The 24,809-nt window shown below is 35.4% G+C and overlaps 1 protein-coding gene across 1 annotated transcript in view; it reads right to left on the bottom strand.

The window, feature by feature from the left end:
- Positions 1 to 15,705, bottom strand: part of LOC127849959 (deleted in malignant brain tumors 1 protein-like) — a gene marked incomplete at its 3' end in the record, with an annotated part of 105,812 nt that extends 90,107 nt beyond the window's left edge. Inside the window, 4 exon segments of the mRNA XM_052382699.1 lie at positions 11,917 to 12,042; positions 12,965 to 13,282; positions 15,022 to 15,276; positions 15,550 to 15,705. Coding sequence (XP_052238659.1) covers positions 11,917 to 12,042; positions 12,965 to 13,282; positions 15,022 to 15,079 — 502 coding nt within the window.
- Positions 15,706 to 24,809: the final 9,104 nt, after the last annotated feature.

Below are 24,809 nucleotides of genomic sequence, written 5' to 3'. Positions count from 1 at the left end.
TGGAGCATAAGTGAGCTCTGGTGTACCTACGTTATCAATGTTAATAATTGATTGACTTTGAAAGAATGTATTTAAAATGTTCGCCTTTTCAAAACAATCAGTCACGGTGGAGTTGTCCAATGGATTAATAATATGAGAGTTCATGTTATTATTAGGTTTATTGATAAAGGACTTAAGTATTTTCCACCAGTTCTTAGGTGTGTCATTATTTTCTTTAAGTTTATCGCTTAGACTGTCGTAGTACTGATTTTTCGCTTGGCGAATAAAAGATATTGTCTGGTTTCTGATTGTTCGAAACTTGGACCAATGATAATCACTTTTTTTAGTTTTTTTAAATTCGGTAAGCCCGTTTGCGTTTTCTAATCATTCGACGTATATGTGTATTTAGCCATGGAGCATTACGCGGTTTGATTTTTATAACCCTGTTTGGGATACAAAGTTTGGCATTACGAATAATAGTGTCGGTGATATTAGTACAATATGTGTCAGTATCCAAACTTGAAATTGTATTCCAATTAAGTGAAGAAAACGTTTCACGTAGCAAATCGTAGTTACCATCCTCATAGCTCCATATATGACGCTCGTATACGTTCGCATTTGGCTTTTTATATTTAAAAAGACCATATATAGGACAATGATAGCGTTGTTGTTGATCAAGAAAGGGATCACCAACACCTGACAATACCAAGCTGTTGGGGTTTGTTAATAGCAATAGGTCAAGAATTGACGAGGATCTTTCCGTAAAATGCGTAGGTTCATTGATAACTTGAACAAGATTGTATTCTAGGCACCAGGAGTCAAGCTTTCTTACTAGTATTGGTTGACTATTATTCATATTGAAGTCACCGGTTATAATGATGTCAGATATACCAGTTTCGATTGCCAAACCAATCGAGTCGTCAATTAAGTTGGTATATGATGCATCCGCGTTTGGTGGTCTATAAAATATTCCAAATAAAACACGCTTCATACTCAGCAAGTGGAGCTCAATCCAAATGCACTCTAACGTAATCGGTTCGAGGTCAACTCTGCGTTTATAATGGATACAATCTTTAACATAAAGCATAACCCCACCATGGCTATCATGTATTCGATCTTTGCGTTCGGGACATTGGTAAGAAGGGATAAGGAGTTCATCAGTTTCGATAGAGTTGTTAAGCCACGTCTCAGAAAAGGATAATATATCGAAATTTGAAAGTTCTGCTGTAAGAATTTCTATTTTGTTCCGTATACTCTGGACATTGTATTGCAAGAAGGAAAGGTTATTGGGCATTGCTAATAAGCAGTTTAGTGAATTGTACTCCGTTATATTGGAATCAAGAGAGCTAATCGATACAGGGCCTGGGTTCAATTCGATATCCCCAGAAAGCAACATGATAGCATAAATCCATGTAAATAAGACGACTGTAATTAAGACGAAAATAGATCTAATTACAAACAGTGAGTTAGAAACGTAACGTTTACCAACTATGGCGCGTGTATATGGCCATCGGATACACCGGCAAAGTTGAGATTGGCCTTTGATGTTTCGTAGAGACGACTCTAGAGCAATTTCATTTGTATGTATAGACATAAGAACTAGCACATTTAACGATGCAAAGAACAATCCGACTGACGAGTATCTTGATAAAATACTATAAGTATCCATCACTACACAATACAAACTGTGAGTGCTCTTTGTCACGAATTGCTACAATCCTATGGGCATCAACAAATCCTTCATCATGAAATAACACAGAACAGTAAACAATGCAAATAAAGATAACAAAGAAAAGGGTTATGGGTAGATAGATACAAGGAAATACAACAGAAAAATAAACAATGGAAGCAAAGAAAACAAAACAAAGCATTATGAGTAGATAGATAAATAGGTAGGGCATTATGCGAGAAAGTCGGTCATATGATACGATTCACATGTGCTGTATATGCTAACAAGATGTGATTGTGGAACACAATGTCCCACTATATGACGTTTGACCTTGAAGGATGACCTTGACCTTGACCCTTCACCACTCAAAATGTGCAGCTCCATGAGATACACATGCATCTCAAATATACAATTGCTAGCTTCATAATTGCAGAATTGACATTACATGTGCAATTTTGACCCATATATTTAACCTTGAAGGATGACCTTGACCTTGACCTTTCACCACTCAAAATGAGCAGCTCCATGAGATACACATGCATGCCAAATATCAAGTTGCTATCTTCAATATTGCAAAAGTATTCATAAAATAAGCGATTAGGGCCACATATATTTGACCTCTGACCTTGAAAGATGACCTTGACCTTTCACCACTTAAAATGTGTTGCTCCATGAGATACACATGCATGTCGAATATCAAGCTGCTATCTTCAATATTGCAAAAATACTCATAAAATGAGCGATTTTGGCCACATATATTTGACCTCTGACCTTGAAGGATGACCTTGACCTTGACCTTTCACCACTCAAAATGCATCATGTTTATATCAGGAAATATCGCAATGACAGTCATGCATGTTATTATAAGAGAGAATACATTTCTGAGTGGCATAATTCGATAAGAGCTTACACAAATCACACGAGAAGAAAGAAAACAGATGCAAATGATATAGTGAGATTGCTATAGACATGATTAATTTCGAGAAAATCTTAATTACAAATAAGCAGAAGAGAAAATGAATCGACAGTCTGTTTTGAAAAGGATTTACTCATCGCCGATGTATCATAAATGGTTCGTAAAACACGTGTTTAAGGTATGATTGTGTATACTGTTCATCATAGAAAAGGTGGAGCAGTTAATGGCTACTTGCTAGCTGCAACAGACGCATACGATCTGGATTTGGCGCGTAGCTCAGTGATCTGCTCGGGTTTGTCTATTCGGTGGATGACCCGCTTAAGATCACGGACCAACACTTGCCCGTCATGCGTCCACGCACCCTCTACGAGTTTGTCTGAAGCCAGCTTGCGAGCATCGTAGAACATCTCGCTGCGGTATCTCGTGAGCGCCTCGTTTACATAGACTTTCTTGTAAGGGTCAGTTGTTTTCGCACTTGTTCTAACGTTATAGAGCTTCTGCCGGGCCCTGTAGGATACGAATTTAATAATGATATCCCTTGGTTTTGATCCCACTTGTTTGCGAGGTCCTAGGCGATGAGTGCGATCAATCTCATCAATAGAAAGGTTTGCGCCTAGGTCGTTCACCATCTTTAAGATTATGCCGTCCGTATCCTCCTTTTCAGTTTCAGGGATCCCACTGACCCGAAGACAGTTACGGCGGCTATACTGTTCCGCCCGATCTGCTTGTACTTGCATCTCAGATATCTGATCTTTCAGGACCTTGTTCTCGCATTCAAGCGATGTAATCTTGGTGGTTAAGGACTCATTTATGCCACTGATGATCTGTGGTATTAATGATTGTACAACTGAGTTTACAATTGCTTCCACGTCAGCTTTGAACAGGTCACGCATTTTCCTGGAGATGACATCAATTTCTTTTATTTCATGCACGTTATGTGATTAGAAGAAATTCTATATTTCACACATAAACATTCCCGTTTATATGCTGAAGTGTTTTTAACGTTCTCAATTCTCTTAACTAGTAATAATCCTATATGGGTATGTTAAAGGGAAGCAATAAATAGATAATCATTATATATTATATGTGCTGTATACTTGCAAATCTGGTATGCAAGAGTTACACGTGTATTTGTCCCTGGTCACTTTCAGAATAGTCATCAATGTTTATTTATTATTTCACATATATTGATACATTATAGGCTTGCATCTAATTTTAGTAAGGTTTGATGTTAATTCTGTCTCTGATAATTAAAATAAAAAGCTTTCCAATGGGGTTGCATTGTCAATATTTTGATACACTTAATGTTTTATGTTGTTCACTATTGCAATCGGGAAGGTATGTTCAATTAATCTTCACAGCATTACTATTTTTTAATATAAATGCTACGAGTATAGGTTATATGAGACAATCCGTTTTTCCTTTTGACATAAATTATACTTCTGTTGCTTTAAAAAGTTTCCAAAAATGCTTTTCCTGATTTATTTTTACAGATGGTCAAGATAAAATCGTGTGTTTAACATAAGGATAAAATGTTATCAAGTAAATTGAACCTTGTATTGTCACGCAGTTGATAATGGCTGATTTCAACCGGGTGAGTTATACCCATTGAAATAATAAATACATGAGTGATAAACATAATATAATACAAGTGAACTAATGACGACATATCCATTTAAAATTGAAATTTAAACGCAACCGATAGCTGTTTTCAGACAAATATTATTTTCTGACTACTACACCAGTTGTTAGGTAAGTGTAAATGAAACAAACCAATACATAACGAAATGTTTATTTTATTTGGCGATAAAAGCTGAAAACAAGTATTATAAATACGATAATATTTATCGCACTCAAATATAAGTTAACCGTAACCAAACATTAGTAAATGTCAATGGAACATGTAATCATGGTATATGTAGGTAAAAAAATACTAATTGCAACACATTTCGACCTAGTTTTATTTAATGGTAACCCAGTTCCTTATTCGACTTGAATAAGACATGAGGAGTATGTTAATTATTTCTTATTCAAATATGAATACGGAACTGTTATCTTTCAGGTGCCAGTTGCTTATTCGATATGAATAAGGAATAAGTAACCAGATCCGTATTCCTTATTCAAACCGAATTATTGACTGGGTTATCATTAAATAAAACTATGTAAAAATATATTGCAATCAATATTTTTAATTATGAACTTACATATACCATGATTTTCATTGACATTTAGTTCTCTTTGGTTAATTTTTATATTTATGTTTGAGTAAGACAATACAATATCCTTATTATCGTCTCCATAATACTTATTTTCAGCGTTTACTGTTAAATAGATTATTCCATAAAAATGTGAAAGAATACGTCCATATAACATAATCAAGCTTCAATAACATACACAACATCTGACAAATAACACATCCGAAAGTAAGCGTCCGAAAAATTTGCTTCTGAATAAGGAACTACTTACGTATAACAATTCCTTATTAATTGGCCATAATTTCGGATACTCAAATTCGGATCATTCTCCAATGCTTGAAATTTGGTATTATTGGCCAGGTTAAATGTAAGATGTGTTATTTATTTCTTTGACACAATTCTTGAAGTCTTATCTGACCCTTACCTCTCGCCTAGGCCTTATGATAGCTGAATATCTTTTAGATGTCTAATTCCGTTCTAATACGAAAACAGTTACGAAGGGATATGTCTAAGGATCCAAAGTGATTTCAACACGTTTCCATAAAAGCAAGACTACACTTGAGGCAGCGGTCCAGGTGCCTTAGTAGACTGGAAAGTTTCATCGAGATGCCTCGATAGTTTATTTTATTTTATTAATGAAACACCTGCGCGCATACTAGCCGTGTTCTCGCTCATGCAGATCAACCTTACATCCGGCGACTTTCAATCTCGGCACACGATTATTGACCGTGGGATCTTCAAAACGGCGATGGTCTTGATGGTAAACAGTACTTTGCCGTTCGTAGCGTAACAGTTGCGCTCTGTATTCGTACTGAATGCCACAATTTCGGACAGCGTTGTCATCAATGCGACGTCACTGACGTCACCATAAAGGCGAGACTGCACTTGAAGCAGCGGCAAATGTGTCTCTAGAAGACTGTAAAGTTCTGTATTTCGTTTCTTTTTAAATTAAAAACAAAACTTACACTGCTGTTATTGAGTGGTTGAATTTCAGTATACATGTATTTTCTACATCCGTTTCCTCGCTCTAGGATGCCTACGTTACAGGCGCACGGTTGAAGTCGTTGGCATCGACAAATTAGGGCTGTTTTCTGATGGTCGATTGAGTATTGTGTGTTTTTAATAATAAAACATGTAATCAGCTCAATATTAGTTTTTTTTTCAGTAAAATGAAACCGCGCGGTTGCACTTCACTGAAAAAATACTTATTTATTAAAAAAAGATCATGAGACATATAGAAAACTCTTACAAATGAGCGGGCTGTCCACTTTATCCCATTAAAAATGGTGATATATTTAAAAAAAGATCCTTTAAAATGTTGACTGGGTCGCGCTTCATTTTCCCAACACAGATCCGAAAAAGTCACGTGGTATAGGCACCGTGGATTGAGTATTGTGTGTTTAAATAATAAAACATGTAATGAGCTAAATATAAGGGTAAAATATTATCGAATGATTTGATTATAATCATAGTCTCCCGCAGTTTAAAATGGCTTATACAAATGCTGAAATTACTAAATTATGATTTCATCCGTTTAGTAATATCCGTGATAAACATTGTGTAATACATGCTTATCAAGTGAACTCATGATGGCAAATCCATTGAGTGGGACATTTTATGTGAAGAAAGTAAGCGTTTTTCAGAGATAGCAACAGGGCATATATTATTTTACTAATACACCCGTGGTTAGGTTTGAGTTAGAAACAGGACATTGTTGTTTTGATAAAATCGTTAACAAGAAAAAATGTTGCCTAACCCTTGTTTTCAATTCACATTTCCAATTAAACTCGAACGTACGCCTACAGTAAAGCCTGCTTTCAATGAAATGTATTACGCTGAAACCTGTTATAGAGAGTGCGCCTTCGTACACTGGTTCCTCATGAACATTTAATTTTAAAGATTTTTTCTACTAACACTGGTTTTCCCTCGCCTATTCTCAAGACTTGTTTTTTTTATTTTTATGAAAATAAATAATCCAATAAGCGCATATAAATTCAAAATATATGTGGTGAGCAACATATGTTTGATAAAGTATTATCTTACTATTTAAAATAAAGTGTATCATTCTTGAAAGATCGCTGTAAGGTACAAATAGATTTTGAGGATGGTCAAACGTATACAAGTGTAAATATGACTAACACTGAATAACGGCGCTAAACCAAACCAACAATAGCCTGTAAGACGTCGTCATAGCGCCACTTAAACCAACAAGAAAAAATAGATCCTGGTTTCATTGTCTATCTTTTTTGTCCATAAGCTTCCCAGTTTTCACTTCAACATTGACACAAAGCATGACAAACCTACTTCGTCCTGGCAACAAATTCCAATGCAGTGTCATAAAGGACTAGTTTCACTAAGGGTCGAAACTGGCCCTATGGAATTTATTAACAAAAAATATCTAAAAATAATTATTTAATGTGTGCAGTTTTAAAAAACATGTATTAAAACCGTCACAATATATATGGTATGGTTGCCATGGTAACACATTCACACATACCCATTTTTACATAATAACATAATAATGCTACATGTATCAATTATTTAAGTATTTTAAATAGCAATATTAAGAACTATACACATAATTGTCAATACAATATAGCCTTAAAGTAATATTATGGGCATCTAACAGTTTATAGGTGTCTATCGCAACCGTTGTTTACTTTTGGTGTTTCCGCTTCATATACACTTATATTTGTTTATGCAGAATCAACATACTAAAACAACAACCCGGAAAGAGAAAAATAATGCATTTGAATATCAACCGTACTTTCGTTTGACAACTGATCATACATGTACGATGTGAACCTAAATTTAGTTTTAGTGCAGATTCGTTCTTACGACACAAAGACACAATTTTGTTTTACGGATCATTTCGGCTTAGAGGACTGGGTGGGTCACGTAAGAATATCGAATATAAAATATATTTTTATAAACAACTGGTAGCAAGATGAGTTGCAGATAATTTGTCAGTAACCACATTTTAAATAACTCTTTTGACCTGTTAATTCTTTTCAGCTCAATTCAACAGTGAAAAATGCCCATACTATCACTCTAAAGCGAGATTATACGATTTTGTCAAATATTAATGAATTTATAAAAAAAAACGTATTATAAATATATTTCAATGTCAATTTCAATAAAAGTTGAGAAGAACATGTGTCGAAAATTGCGAAATAAGCCAGATATTTAATTCTGAAATCGAAAAAGGCTGTACAGTCGAATTCGCCAGCATGTATATCATGCATGTACGATGTGAATCTAAACTTAGCTTAACGGTTCATTTTAAATTCCTGCAACGATATATATTCATACGACACACGAACACTAACTCTGGTCCTAATAAAAAGACGAATGATCGGTTATTGTAGGAAAATATGTATGTCACAATTGGCTCGGCGCGCTTATTTGTCTTTGCTGCATTTTATGAAATTCGTCTTCAATGTATATTTTTTCTTGCCTATTTTGTGTTATTGTAACATATTTTATCAATTTATTACACATTAACACATAAACAAAATCATATAATCTCGCTTTAACATGAAGCTTTGGCATACTGCCAAAAATCAATCGTGTTCCTATTGGTCAAAAGACGACGAACACAAAAAGTTCGTGTATTTATTGTATAAACGAATGTTAAACAACATAACAAAAGTATCAAATAATGCATTTCATTGCTTTTGATTTTTCCGAAAATATAGGGCCAAATAGGCACTATCGTGAACCTAGTCCTTTGTCACAAATTGAAAACTGATATCAAATTTAACACATAACTTGATAATAACAAATAGATGTTATCAACCATTCTTTACACACAACAAGTTATTGTCCTATTATGGCTGATTGATACTGTGGTGAATAATTATTTTCTTGTGAATATCGGTCATCATTTATCACTGGGAATCTTCTCCCTATTCATTCAGCTGAATTTTGTTTTCTTAAATGGCATGGTTTTCGTCGTCAGGTGACACTTCAAATGCTGTGACGCTGGGAAAACCCCAAATATAGTTAGTTTTAGATTTGATCGAGAATGTAATCCGCCTCCCAGTTTCACTGAATGGGTCAAGTTTCCCACGGGTACTTCTTACCCGCACCCCCAATTTTGTTTCGTACCCAGTATTTTTCGTACCAAATTTTTTTTTCGTACCTATATTTTTTTTGGCATAATTTTTCCGTACCCAAAATTTTCGTACCCAAATTTATTTTCATACCCAAATTTTCGTACCCACATACACAATTGTGGTGATGTAAATAAATAAATCGTCACACCAATACTGCCAGTACTTTTATTTCCCTTAATTTCGAGGTTTATAATTAATTATGAAATTTATGGCCTGTTCAGATAGGTGGCTCATTAAATAACAATCATTTGCATATTTGAAACAAATATTACAACTAAATATGATGTTTGTAATGATAGCGGGTATTTCGTATCATAAAAGTGTTTTGTTTCAAAATTATGTTTCAAGTAATACTATCGTAATTAGTTGTCGAACGACACCACCTTCACATCTATGAACCGGTAAACAAAGACAGTATTACTATTTTAGGGCAGATAGATTTACGAACGTTCTTTTACTTTATGCATGATACATAATAAAAAGAATATACAGAGCTCATTACCGTGTTTATGCCAAATTATTTTTATCTTACGTTGCCAATACTGTAAATATAACTTTTCACTATACAGACATGTTTATAGGTCGAAAAAAATTAACTTATTATTTAAATATATATTGTAATGTATACCGAGGCGAATCTGGAATATCTACTAACACACATATGTGTTTGTGCGTTCCTGATCTATTTCAGAATGATCATGTTTGTTTATTTATTAGTTTACATATATTTGTATATTATTGGTTTGCGTCTTATTTAATTAAAATTTGATGTTAAAATTATTAATTATAAATAATATGCATAGCTTTTAAATTGTATGACATATTAATATAACGATTAGATTAAAGGATACGTTATATGAGACAATCCGTTTGTATTTTCAAATAAATTACACTTCTATTGCTTTAGACACTCTCCAAAAAATTTCCGATTTGTTCAGACAGTGGATAAAACATCCGGTGCATCAATTAGAATACATGTTATTTGCTTTAATATACGGATGAAATGTTATCAACTGAATTAAATATTGGATTGCCATTCAGTTGATAATGGCTGATAAAAATACTGAAATAAACTGATTGCTGATTTCAGCCTGGTTAGTGACCTTATGTATATGTTAGTGATAAACATATTATAATTCATGCTGATCAAGTGAACTAATGAAGACATTTGCATTGAATGTGACATTTTTAACGTAGCCGATAGCTGTTTTCAGAGACAGCAACAGGGCAAATATGATTTATTTAATAGTACACCCGTTGTTAGGTTTGAGTAAGAAACAGACCAATCGATTAACGAAACGTTCAATAAAGCAATTAGCTAACGATCCATTCTTTCTTGAAAATATGATTGTACAGCTTGAAACACTAAGACAATTGTATTTATAAGCTCCACAATCGCATTGATTTAATACGTGATTGATTGCTATCTGTACCTGTGCATTTTTTATTTTACTTTTTTGTTGCTTGACGTGTTATGTTTGCCCGACATTTAAGATTGCAGGAAGTCGATTTTACCAGTACATGAACTTTAGGTCAATATTTGCTGTATCTATTTTTTTATTGATACCAATCAGTTTTAGGTTGCAGTTAGTCTTCCACTTTTTCAACAGTACCTGTACCTAAGGCCAATATTATTTGTACATATGAATTAATAAATAAATGGTTGCCTGATCCCTTCATTTTAATTTTACCTTACAGTTTAAGGCTGCAGCTAGTCTTTTTGACCAATGCCTAAATTGAATGCCTATATTTGTTTTATATATCTATTTGGTTGTCGTACGGTTGAAGGCCGCAGTGCAATAGTTTTACTACTAGTCAGTTTTTGTCACTCTAGTTGCAAATTTACGTTATGCAGTTGTTATTTAGCACGAAATGTTTCACCCGGGCTGACTTCATTTTTTCCTATGGTATCATTCATAGCAGAGTTAAACACTTTTATTCATTTTAACTGCCATATCAGATTATTAGGTCAGGGACTTTTCTGATCACCATCCTTTTTATCATTCACACACGCACATACAAGTTATGACAATCATTTTCAATTGTACTATTGTTTACTTTGCGTAATTTTTTTATGTTTTGATGGTTAAGACCTTAGTCATGCAATTGGTTTAATTGATTTTATATTACACCAACCCGTATTGTGAATATCTGGGAATCAGTTTATCTCTGGGAATCTTATCCGTTTCATTCAGCTGAATTGTGTTTTCTGATATAGCATGGTCATCATCGTCTATCAATGCTGTTGCCAGCCCCGGGCACAATTGTCTTTTGATACCTTTGTTCTCGATTTTCAGATTACTTTCTTGCTCCTGGGTTACCTTAGTAATACGAACCAATCTCCTATTGGGAATAATTGTTGTTGAAGATGCCTTAGTCGGTTGATGAACGTTCTTTATATTCGAGGAAGCAATTGAAAATTATGCTCAAATTTGCATCTCATTTCTACATTTTAGACGGTACAGAAAATATATTACTGTTTTGTTTTGTTTATTTGAAATTCTGCAACGATATCTATTCATACGACACACGAACATTATCTCCGATCCTAATACAAAGACGAATGCTTCGGTTATTGTAGTCACTATCGGCTAGGGGCGCTAATTTGTCTTTGCTGCATTTTATGAAATTCGGCTTTAATGTATAATTTTTCTGGCCTATTTTGTGTTATTGTTACATATTTTATCAATATATTACAATTCAACACATATAAAAAATCGTATATACCCGCTTTAAATAAAGAGATGCGTTTGAAAATCATGCTCATTTTATTGGCTATCAACATTGTGTTTGGTAAATCTAGCGATAAATAATTAGAACCTTCCTCGTCATATAGGCAAGGTAAATATATTCACAGCAGATTGTAATGTGACAAAACGGTATCAACATTAATCGATCAAATAACGTAGATTTGTGCATACAAGTACATATTTGCATAAAGGAATCTGTACACTTTAGATGAGCCGAGAAAAATAACTTTAGAAATAGGCGCGCAGAGTGGCATGTAACCATATCATTATATTCAATATCACTCCTTACTGAGGTTACACGTGTTTCCGTTGGCTCGGTACCCGGTCCTGCACACGCAGACGCTGTTCCGACACTCAGAGTTGGTTGGCGTACACTGAACGTTTGGACTGCAGGTCTCCCCTTGATTAGCCGTAGCTACAACAAGGAATGAGGCATTTTATTTAAAAAATAGCCAAATTCAATAATATAACTATTATATTAGTGTTATAACCTCTGTTTATTTTTATTGCAAGTCTAAAGTCGCGCGTGTGCATTCATCTCTACATTCAAACCAATGTGTATTGAATTGTACATGTATATGAAAATAGTAACCAGATGATAACATGTTTCAACAAATGAGGGAACGGAAAAAATAAGATAACTTTCATTAAAAAATAATTTAAATTTAAGAAATGAAGAAAGTTCTTATAGCAATATATACAAAAATGAAATAACAGACAGAAAGTTATTTTTGTAATGTACATGAAAAATAAAAAAGGCAATAACAATTGTGTTCAGTTATTAATTATTATGTGTTTGTTTTAAACCACTGTTTGTAGCTATCTAGTCTTGTGTAAAAAAATGAAAATATGTTCATATTTCCGATTAATGAAGTAATAAGATAACTTTCATTAAAAAATAATTTAAATTTAAGAAATGAAGAAAGTTCTTATAGCAATATATACAAAAATGAAATAATAGACAGAAGGTTATTTTTGTAATGTACATGAAAAATAAAAAAGGCAATAACAATTGTGTTCAGTTATTAATTATTATGTGTTTGTTTTAAACCACTGTTTTTAGCTATCTAGTCGTGTGTTAAAAAAAATGAAAATATGTTTATATTCCCGATAAATGAAGTCATTTATTTTTAGAAAGAGGTTCAGTTCATTTTCTAATAAATCAGTTTAACATTGTCTTATATTTGCTGTCAAAAAAACATAAAATATTTTAGTTTTAGTAGATCGATGCTAATTGTAAAATAAATTAATTTTATGTGACAAATGCTTGACCATTGCAAATAGGAACACGAGGATCTCTGACATGTGGAGTTACTAGAATGTGTGTGATTACTAACTTGCGCTAGTCTCCGTAATGTGCGTAAAGATCTGGTAGCTGGCGGAAGCCGACCCGATGTCGGTTACGGAGCACCACAGCCGCTGGTTGATGTGCGACGACTGTACTAGAAAAGTGTTGGAGCTTAGGAGCGATCCGTCGCTGGTAATGTCAGTTCCGGTGTTCCGGACGGTGAAGGAGACGGCGATAGTGTTACCACTGGTGTCGGTCATTTTCCAGGCAACAGAGGGGTCGGGGCCGGTACCGGATATGCTGCAGTTGTACGTTGCCTGCTGACCCACAGCCACGTTAATGGAGTTGTAGATCACCACGGAGGTAGCTGTAATTAACAGAGGTTTCAAACGGTATTATAAACGATTAATCATAATCACCATTCGCCATATAGTGATTCGCTATATAACGATTCACCATAGAAAGATTAACAATTTGGCGATTCGTCATACATCGCCTTACCATATACCGATCGCCATAGCATAATTCAACACAATAACGATTCGCATCATGACAATTCTTTACGTTCTATATTTAAACTGTTCGCCATATATCGATTCTCAATATTATTATTCTCCCGGAATGGCGATTCATAATACAATTACTAACCACATAACGATTCGCCGTTTCACAATTCGCCACATTACCGTTCGCCACAATAAAGATTCGCTGCATCATTATTCGCCAAATTAGGATTCGCCATATAACGATTCGCCACTTTAACTATTCGATATAAAACGATTCGTCATTATTATGACTCGCCATATAACATTTAGTCATGTGACCATTCGCCAAGATAATATGCTTGTGCATGTTCCGATTTGCTGCACAACGAATCGCCTAATAATGATTCGCCATACAACGATTCGCCATACAACGATTTGCTTCATAACGATTCACCATTTGACGATTTGCTGTATAACGATTCGTCATTTGACGATTTGCTGCTTTACGATTCGCCATATTACGATTCTTCTATGAGAAATGATATAAAAATGTATTTGCTTCTGTTTAATGTATCATTTTTGTGCCTATGACAAGGTTAAGAATATATGCGTCTTGTTCTGAGAAAACTGGGCATAATGCATGTGCGTAAAGTGTCGTCCCAGATTAGCCTGCGCAGTCTGGCTAATCAGGAACAACACTTTCCGCTAAAACTAGATATTCGGTAAAAAGGGACGGCCTTTAAACGAAAAATACCATTAAAGCGGAAAGTGTCGTCCCTGATTAGCCTGTGCGGACTACACAGGCTAATGTGGGACGACACTTTACGCACATGTATTATGCCCAATTTTTACAGAACAAGACAATATTTGCATGAGACTATGGATACGAGCAACTCCACTATTCGAATCTTCTAATCCCACACATGATTGTCTGACAGTAACGACACGTTTTTGTGCATCTTAAGTTGGATGCAATTATTATAGGCTATATATAAATACAAACATTTTTTATAGCAACAGTGAACGTAAAGTTCAAAAAGTGAGCGAGTACTGCGAAAATTACGGCCACATGTTGGGGGCTACAAGTGATCTCATATGCATATTCTCCTTGCAATGGTTTCCAAACTTTGGAATATGTCTCAATTGATTGATGCAACAGAAAATGACCGATTCGATTAAGTATTTTGTACTGTGTTGTGGAAATGCCGTTTTTAAAAATCATAATAAATACAAAACAAATGTTATGCAATATTACGGCCCGTTGGTCACTGTTTACTGATTTCGTGAAAATACAAACAGTTGTCTTATTAGTCTAGTAAAATCAATGATTACTGATCAACTATTTGAATGATTGTGTCCATTTAATTTTGTAATTAAATGTAGTTCTTGAAATTGTATGACAAGTATATTAGTGGGCATATAAAATACACAAATAAAGGTACTTACGGTCTCTTAAAGCCATGATACAAACAATTAAACTAATAAGCGTTGATACTCGTGCAAGAATCATAATTGAAAGCTACACATAGCACATACACAAATACACAAAAACACAGCACCACAACTGTTCGAGCCAATGAAGGTTATCTACAGATTTTTAAAATAAATTTGTCTGACTTACTAGTTGCATTAATGTGCGAAAAACTTAGCACCAGTATAATCCCCCGCAAACAATACATGGAGACAGCAACAGAGCGGCCTGGGTTTGGAATCCATTGTTGCGAAGTTTGTGGTTTGATGTTCACACGTTTGCGATGCGAATCTTGTTCACACGTTAAAAATGCGAACAACGGACGGCCGGACGGATTTCCTTCTAACCGGAATTAAGGGGGTCGGGCGTTCACTGGCAGTAAGACTCTAAACGCTGCCTTGATCTCTGAAAAAAAGCAAACAACACGATTTGAATTAAAATAGATCTATGCGATTTCAGGCATGCCCATACTTTTTATGATACGAAACAGAATTCAATGTGAATAACTTCAATAAAATTTTTCATTTTCCACACACTTATTTTTCCCAACGAAATAAAACCAACATAACACAAACGAACGTCGCAAACCTCGAAATTCACTGATCTAAATTAAAGCCTTTTTTATATTATATATTTAGAATATGTTTTATAAAATTAGTGTACAATGTATAAACCCACGTGTTTAAATAATAAAAACAACTAAATTCCTTGACAACTAATGGTCAATACACAAATATAAGACACATTCTAATCGAAATTAAAATCAAGTTCAAACACCCAACAGTAAGCATATATGTACATAGGACAACGTTTTAATCCGTTTGCCGATATTTCAAGTCCTTGTCGTTCTTTTAATAATCGATCAAATCTAAGGATAAAATGTTATCAAGCAAATAGAACCTTGTATTGTCACGCACTTGATAATGGTTGATAGAAATACTGAAATAAACAAACAAACAGCTGATTTCAACGGGGTGAGTTATACCCATTGAAATAATAAATACATGAGTGATAAACATAGTATAATACATGCTTATCAAGTGAACTAATGACGACATATCCATTTAAAATTGACATTTTAAACGCAACCAAGAGCTGTTTTCAGACAAATATCACTTTCTGGCACTACACCAGTGGTAAGGTATAATGTATATTTTATTTGGCGATAAACGCTGGAAACAAGTATTATGAATACGATAATATTTTTCTCACTCAAACATAAATTTACAATAACCAAACAGCAATTGTCAATGGTAATCATGGTATATGCTAAAAAAAAAAATACTTATTGCAATACATTTCGACCTAGTTTTTTATGGTTACCCAGTTCCTTATTCGACTTGAATAAGGAATTAGGAACTGGTTAAATTATTCTTTATTCAAATCGGAATAAGGAACAGTTATCTTTCAAATGCAAGTTGCTTATTCGATTTAAATAAGGAATAAGGAATAAGGAACCAGTTATTGCCTTAGTAGACTGGAAAGTTTCATCGAGATTCCTCAACATTTCATTTTATTTTATAATTGAAACACCTGCGCGCATACTAGCCGTTTTCTCGCTCATGCAGATCAACCTTACATCCGGCGACTTTCAAACTCGGCACACGATTATTGACAGTGGAATCTACAAAACGGCATTGGTCTTGATGGTAAACAGTCCTTCGCCGTTCGTAGCGTAACAGTTGCGCTCTGTATTCGTACTGAATGCCACGATTCCGGGCAGTGTTGTCATCAATGCGACGTCTCTGACGTCACCCTAATGGCGAGACTGCACCTGAAGCAACGGCAAATGTGTCTCTAGAAGACTGTAAAGTTCTGCATTTCGTTGCTTTTAAATTAAAAAACAAAACATACACTGCTGTAATTGAGTGGTTTAATTCAATAGATTTTCTATCTCCGAAAGCGCGTTTTCTCGCTCTAGGATGCCTACGTTACATCCGGCGACTTTCAACATTGGCGCACGGTTGAAGTCGTGTGAACCGACAAAATGGCGCTGTTCTCTTATTTTTTTCAGATGGTTGATTGAGTATTGCGTGTTTTAATAATTAAACACGAATTAAGCTAAATATTAGGGTATAATGTTATCGAATGAATTGAAAATCAGATTATTACGCAGTTGATAATAGCTTATATAAATGCTGAAATAAACTAAATTATGATTTCATCCGTTTAGTAATACCCGTGATAAACATTATGTAATACATGCTTATCAAGTGAACTCATGATGGCAAATCCATTGAGTGTGACATTTTAAATGTAGCAGGTAGCTGTTTTCAGAGATAGCAATAGGGCAAATATTTATTTGTACTAATACACCCGTGGTTATGTTTGAGTTAGAAACAGAACATTGTTGTTTTGTTAAAATCGTTGACAAGAAAAAAATGTTGCCTAATCCTTTTTTCAATTCACATTTCCAATTAAACTCGAACGCATGCCTACAGTAAAGCCTGCTTTCAATGAAATGTGTTACACTTAAAGGGACCGTCAACCGTCTGATTTAATTAAGATTTGATGTTCAAATTATTAATTATAAATAATATGCATAGCTTTTCAATGGTATGACATCGTAATGGTTTTAATACATTTAATGTTTTTACGTCGTTTAATTTTGCTATCTGGAAAGTATTTTCAATTCATCAGTATACTATCCATGTTTTTTTTTAAATATAATGCTTCGAGTAAATTATATGTTATATGAGACAATCCGTTTGTATTTTGAAATAAATTACACTTATATTGCTTTAAACACTCTCAAAAAAGGCATTTTCCGATTTGTTCAGACAGTGGATAAAACATCGGGTGCATCAATTAGAATACATGTTATTTGCTTTAATATACGGGTGAAATGTTATCAACTGAATTAAACATTTGATTGCCATTCAGTTGATAATGGCTGATAAAATATACTGACATAAACTGATTCTGATTTCATCCTGGTTAGTGACCTTATGTATATGTAAGTGATAAACATATTATAATGTATGCTTATCAAGTGAACTAATGGCGACATATTCATTGAATTTGACATTTTTAACGTAGCCGATAGCTGTTTTCAGAGACAGCAACAGGGCAAATATGATTTCTTACTACTACACCCGTTGTTAGGTTTGAGTAAGAAACAGACCAATCGAGTAACGAAACGTTCAATAAAGCAATTAGCCAATGATCCATGCTTTCTTGAAAATATGATTGTACAGCTTGAAACACTAAGACAATTGTATTAATAAGCTCCACAATCGCATTGATTTAATACATGATTGATTGCTATCTGTAACTGTGCATTTTTTATTTTACTTTTTTGTTGCTTGACGTGTTATGTTTGCCCGACATTTAAGATTGCAGGAAATCGATTTTACCAGTACATGTACCTTAGGTCAATATTTGCTGTATCTATCTTTTTATTGATACCAATCAGTTTTAGGCTGCAGTTAGTCTTCCACTTTTTCAACATTACCTGTACCTAAGGCCAATATTTTTTGTACATATGAACTAATAAATAAATGGTTGCCTGATCCTTTCATTTTAATTTTACCTTACAGTTTAAGGCTGCAGCTAGTCTTTTTTACCAATGCCTGAACTGAATGCCTATATTTGTTTTATATATCTATTTGGTTGTTGTACGGTTGAAGACCGCAGTGCAATAGTTTTACTACTAGTCAGTTTTTGTCACTCTAGTTGCAAATTTACGTTATGCAGTTCTTATTTAGCACGGAATGTTTCACCCGGGCTATAGAGAGTTATACACTTTTATTCATTTTAACTACCATATCAGATTATTAGGTCAGGGACATTTCTGATCACCATACTTTTTTATCATTCACACACGCACATACAAGTTATGACAATCATTTTCAATTGTACTATTGTTTACTTTGCGTAATTTTTTTATTTTATGTTTTGATGGTTAAGACCTCAGTCATGCAATTGGTTTAATTGACTTTATATTACACCAACCCGTATTGTAAATATCTGGGAATCAGTTCATCTCTGGGAATCTAATCCGTTTCATTCAGCTGAATTGTGTTTTCTGATATAGCATGGTCTTCATCGTCTATCAATGCTGTTGCCAGCCCCGGGCGCAATTGTTTTTTGATACCTTTGTTCTCGATTTTCAGATTACTTTCTTGCTCCTGGGTTACCTTAGTAATACGAACCAATCTCCTATTGGGAATAATTGTTGTTGAAGATGCCTTAGTCGGTTGATGAACGTTCTTTATATTCGAGGAAGCAATTGAAAATTAAGCTCAAATTTGCATTTCATTCCTACATTTTAGACGGTACAGAAAATATATTACTGTTTTGTTTTGTAATGAAATGATGTTGCTTACAGACTCAGAGGAGCTAGACTTCTGTTTGCAAGTGATTGGTTCGAGAAAGACTGCTTTGCCCAACCTTTATATAGACAGAGTCGCATTGAGTAAGGTTGTTCGGAGGTCATGTTGTTGTTGTACACTTAGGAGAACAGAAAATTCACTACGCACAAAAGCAGCATAAAATCGCCGAAATAGTCACTTAAATCATTTTGTCAAATAAAAATGTTTGAGTAATTAAATAATAACATTATTTAATTTAGTTATTTAAATTGCATCTACATATTTGGATAAGCATGCACAATTGGAATATAAAATTTAAATAAAAAGTTGTATAAAAGTGACTGATGGGTTCAACTTGACTTTTTTTAATTGTACATTTTTAGTTTTTATGATCACCAGAATTTAACTGATAAAAACCAAGTTTTCTCATCTGGCACCTTAAACATTTATACTTAAAAAGGTAACAACCGTGAAAATTAAATTCATATTATGAACATGCACAACCGTTATGTGTCAAGTGTGACATGACTCTTTAAAGTTAGCAAGATGGTTGTTGCGCGCAACACAACATCAAGATATGAAAAACGTGTATGGCAATTCATTCCTACAAACCATCTTGCACTATCAAAGTATAGACCGTACATACATATCAAGTTTCTCTATATCGATATAAGGAATATGCACACACTCTTGAACCCAATGTAACTTGCATCTTCAAGCGAATGCCACGGTGTTTGTATGACGCACTACGGATCGTTTGCGCTTTTTTAAATCGAAATCCAATTATGCCCCACACACTTGTAAACCACTGTATACACGGAAAGGGTAACTCGCAAATTGAAATCGATTAACGTCAGTTGAAAAGTCTAAGGTAAACGTCAAAGAGTCGTTAGGTCGTTCTTCCGTTTAGTCTAGTTCCAATCCCGCTTGCTACAACTCTTCAACAGCTGTTGCTTTCTTCTATTAACTATCAAACAACATCATATATAAAATTTTGACCTTGACATGAAAATTGCTTCAAATCTTTGATACTTCTATACAATGTCACCAAAACTTCACGTTGACATAGATCAGGACCTACTTTGGGCTATGAATATTTTTTTTAATTTTCTTGGTAAAGAAGAGTGTACCCTTTTGTCTGACACAAACACTTCCAGCAAAACCACAATGGCACTTACGTGCATACTACTTATGATTTTCCTTTATCCACCTATATCATCAATGAGAAGACTTTGGTATATGTGTTTATCAAACATAACGCACAAGTGATCGATAAAATGCAAAATGGCTTGATTTGGTTGTATACCTTGAATTTTGCACAAGTGTTCAGTTCGTTTGTTCAGTATGATTTGTCGCCTTTTTTATCAGTGACGCACACTTGTTAACGTAAGTGCAATTATCAGTTTTGCGCCTTGAAATAATTAATGGCTACTAAGTTTAAAGTCATACATGTAGATCTAATGTCAAAATACTGCACTAGTAGGCCCAATCTAAGTCACAACGGTATGTAGAGATATAACTCGAATTCACTGATAGCTCTCGTTTATATTTATTTTACGCGTTGAATGTGCAATTAATTCTTTCATATAACACCTTGCGTGAGTTTAAGTACCTGAATGACCTCTTCGACTGGTGCCACCACATCCACAACCGCCGCAATAGAGAAACAGAACCACTGCAACACGTGTGTCCACACCGTGAAACTGGGTCTCGGTCAGCACGTGCAAGCTGATCATTACGCCGGGAACTACTCCCGCGCAAAGCACGACGGTGGCGAGACCGCCGACGTACGCTGCGATGCGGGCCTTGCCGAACGCTTGCTCAAGGCGCTTTACGCTCGGCCTTTCTCCTACCGCCAGGTCGGGAATGTCCTCCGTGTACAGCTCGGACCATGGATGCAGAGGGTTGTCAATATCACGGAGCTTACGCCATTCGTTTTCAACATCTGAATCGGTCCGTATTTTGTGCGTAAGCAGTGACAGACAAAACACACTACGAAACTCACATCTGGAACAAAAGGAAATACTACGATAATTGTTCAAGTGTAAGCTGGTTGTCACAACATTGCGCGTTTTAACTGGAAAATGACTGGAGTATAACATTGTTATTTTAAAGTGAGACCAATCTGTGGTGTCTCTACATACCAATGCTATTGCCGGCGCCTGCCATGACGGACACGTTCTCGGAGGTGTTTTTTAAGAAGGGCTGCAGGCCTCCCGGGTACGTGGATGCCGCCCCGAGCAGCGCCCCCACCCCGCCCAGCATGCCACACACGGCCCCTGAAACACACAACACAGCCAGATTTCCTGAACATTTTGTGCATTGGTTGTGATACACTTATTTAAGGGCGACAACCGTTGACAATATACGACATTTATGTGGTGAGACATATGTTGGTTTGAATTTAATAAAATATATGATTAGTTCTCAGGACAGCTTAATGAAGACAGACCCGGTATTTAGCATGTTTAACTCCAACACACAAACCCTACCAAGCTATTCTGATATTATTGATGAGTAGTTTCTTATGTTCTTATATAAAAATAAACATTATCTCTTCTGAATGTATAACAAATTTTCAATCGGCTTGTTCGTATATACATTTGTAACCGCTTAAAATAATGATATTTACAAGAGTCACAACCAGATGGGATGATTGAAAAAAAAATCACATTAATGTTGATATGATTTGCTTTTGAGAGAGCTTCTTTAACATAGGCACAACTGCTCCGTTCGAAAATTTAACATACTAATTGTAGGTCTTTAAATCCTAAAGAGGGTGATTTTTAAATTATTCATATGACTCTAACTGTTTCTACCGGCAATGACGCCGTGTCTGGTTGCTTTGCTCCAGAATATAGAGAGGACGACGACGGGAAAACAGGGCAGCGTGAGGATATAAAGCCGTTTAGCATCACCCAGTTCAGGTCAAAACCGCTCATCTGTACGACCACACCTGCCACGAATACAGGTCAAAACCGCTCATCTGTACGACCACACCTGCCACGAATACACAGAGTTGATACGAATTCATATGAGTGGGTATTATGTACAACTAAATGTTCAGAGCGCTCTGTATGGCAAAATCTACATGAGACAAACAACCATAGTCAAGAAAATTAATCCAGTTAACATGACATGTACACATGATGTACGTACCTAGCGGCACGATCGCAACAGTGACCCAGAGGATGTGCATACCTAGCGGCACAATCGCTGCAGTTACCCAGGGGATGAACATAACCAGAGGCACGCTTGCTACAGTTACCTAGAGGATGTACATACCTATACCTAATGGCACGCTCGCTACAAGGACCCACATGATGTAGATACCGAAGACACGATCGCTACAGTGACCCAAAGGATGTACATACCTAGCGGCACGATCGCTAAATTGATCAAGAGGATGTACATACCCAGAGACACGATCGCTACAGTGATCCAGAGGATGTACATACCTAGCGGCATGATCGCTACATTGATCAAGAGGATGTACATACCCAGAGACACGATCGCTACAGTGATTCAGAGGATGTACATACCTAGCGGCAAGATCGCTACAGTGACCCAGAGGATGTATATGCCTAGCCGCACGATCGCTACATTGATCAATAGGATGTACATAACCAGAGACACGATCGTTTACAGTGATCCAGAGGATTGTACATACCTAGCGGCAAGATCGCTACAGTAACCCAGAGGATGTACATACCCAGACCACACGATCGCAGAAGGACCCAGAGGATGTACATACCTAGCGGCACGATCGCTACAGTGGCCTAGAGGCCTGCATATTCACAGATAATATGAAAATCAATTAATAATTAATACAACATAACATGTACAAATGATGGGACATACCAAGAGGCACGATCGCAAACAGTGACCCATAGGATGCACAAGCTCTTTTAGGAACATCATGGCCTGCTAGTACTGCCGGTACAACCCGTGGTGCGGACACGTATAATGCCTGAAAATACAGTCTACATTTAGTATTGCAAACGCTTTGGAACACAATATACTATTCTGACGATTATTTGTTGTTTTTCTTGATATGTAATACTTAAGATTTATTTTAAACGCGAATATTGTCAGGCTTGCAGCCTACCACTTTTTCATTGCGCGAACATAAACCACGCCAAACATGAGCGTTTTTTCTGTCATGGTTTCTTAGAGATAATAATGATAAATATGATTAAATATTATGCATGCGTGATAAAGTGGTATGTGCAATTACAATAAATCCATAAGTTGTCATTTAACATTACAACAACAAAATAAGCAGATACATCAAGCCACAAAAGTCAGAAAATTGCACCAAGTTTGTAAGACAGACAACATCGGTTTCTCGGAGACACCCATATTTAACATATATTTATATATACGTAGCATTGAATGAAATATTACGGTCATGGAGAACACCGAATATGTCAGTCAAACATCACAACAAATGTGCAAGTCTTGAATTATACCATATACATGTATTCAAGTCAGATATCAAAACATATGTCAGTCAGATATAACAACACATGAAGTCAAATATCTCACAATATACGTATACAAGTCAGAAAAATGATATGTCAGTCAGAAATCACGTCAAGCTAGACACTCTTCAGATATGCCAGTCAGATAATCAGTAGATATACATGTCGAGCACCACGCCTCGAATGTGTGGCTGGCTGTATGAATGGATTACATTACTAAAGAAACGAAAATTTTAATTTCTGATAGGCTCATGTACTCACTATCCTTTCCATCAGTATTTTTCCATTGGACACAACCAAATTCACGTATGAATTAAGGTAATCAGATATTCCAGTAACGTATAAACATAATATATGTCGTTTCATGGTATACCCAGTACTTGCTTGTGTTCATAGTTGCTGCCTTCCTGTCGCTCGGTGGATGACTCGAGGTCGCACCGACAGGGGTCACAGGTCAGCACGCCCGGGCAAGAGCATGTGCTGGTTCTGCGGCAGGCCATCAACAGGTCGGGTCTTCTCACACAGGATGCACGAAAGGGTGTCCTGAACTTTCCTGAATTTAAGGTGTTCATCAAAATTAAATTCTAAAATACATTTGAACAGACAAGAATATGAAACATTGAATTTTGTAATATGTACCTCTTAAACACTGTTAATGTAACATTTATTGCCCAATCGTTTGAAAATTGGTCAAAACATTTCTCATAATGATATCACGGCCGATTTCGAAACTCTGTCAAGTTTGATAAAAACTGAATTGTTGTGACATTGAAGTAAAAAAAGTGTTCACGCTCAAGCGTTCACATTTTTAACACGTAGAATGATGCATAAATCACGGTACCCTTACATCACACTTAATTATGTGCGGTCCCCGTAAAAATTCATTTATATTCAACTTTCGTTGCAGTCTAGCGGCCTCTATCAATCACAATAATAATAAGATTGAGCATTGAATTTAAAAGAAGTATGAAGTACTGTGTAATTCAAACAGTCTTTCTTATTTTAAATACTTAAAATATCAACATTATACACGCGGAATATTAATCTATAATATCTCATTCAAGCAATGATATTTTTTTCGGTTTGAAATATAACGTTTAGAGCGTCACTTCTGAAGTTTTTTTCGAATTTAGTACAGTCC

Source organism: Dreissena polymorpha, chromosome 11 (assembly GCF_020536995.1).
Source record: "Dreissena polymorpha isolate Duluth1 chromosome 11, UMN_Dpol_1.0, whole genome shotgun sequence".
Classification (NCBI taxonomy): domain Eukaryota; kingdom Metazoa; phylum Mollusca; class Bivalvia; order Myida; family Dreissenidae; genus Dreissena; species Dreissena polymorpha.
This window is presented reverse-complemented; position numbering and strand designations above follow the sequence as displayed.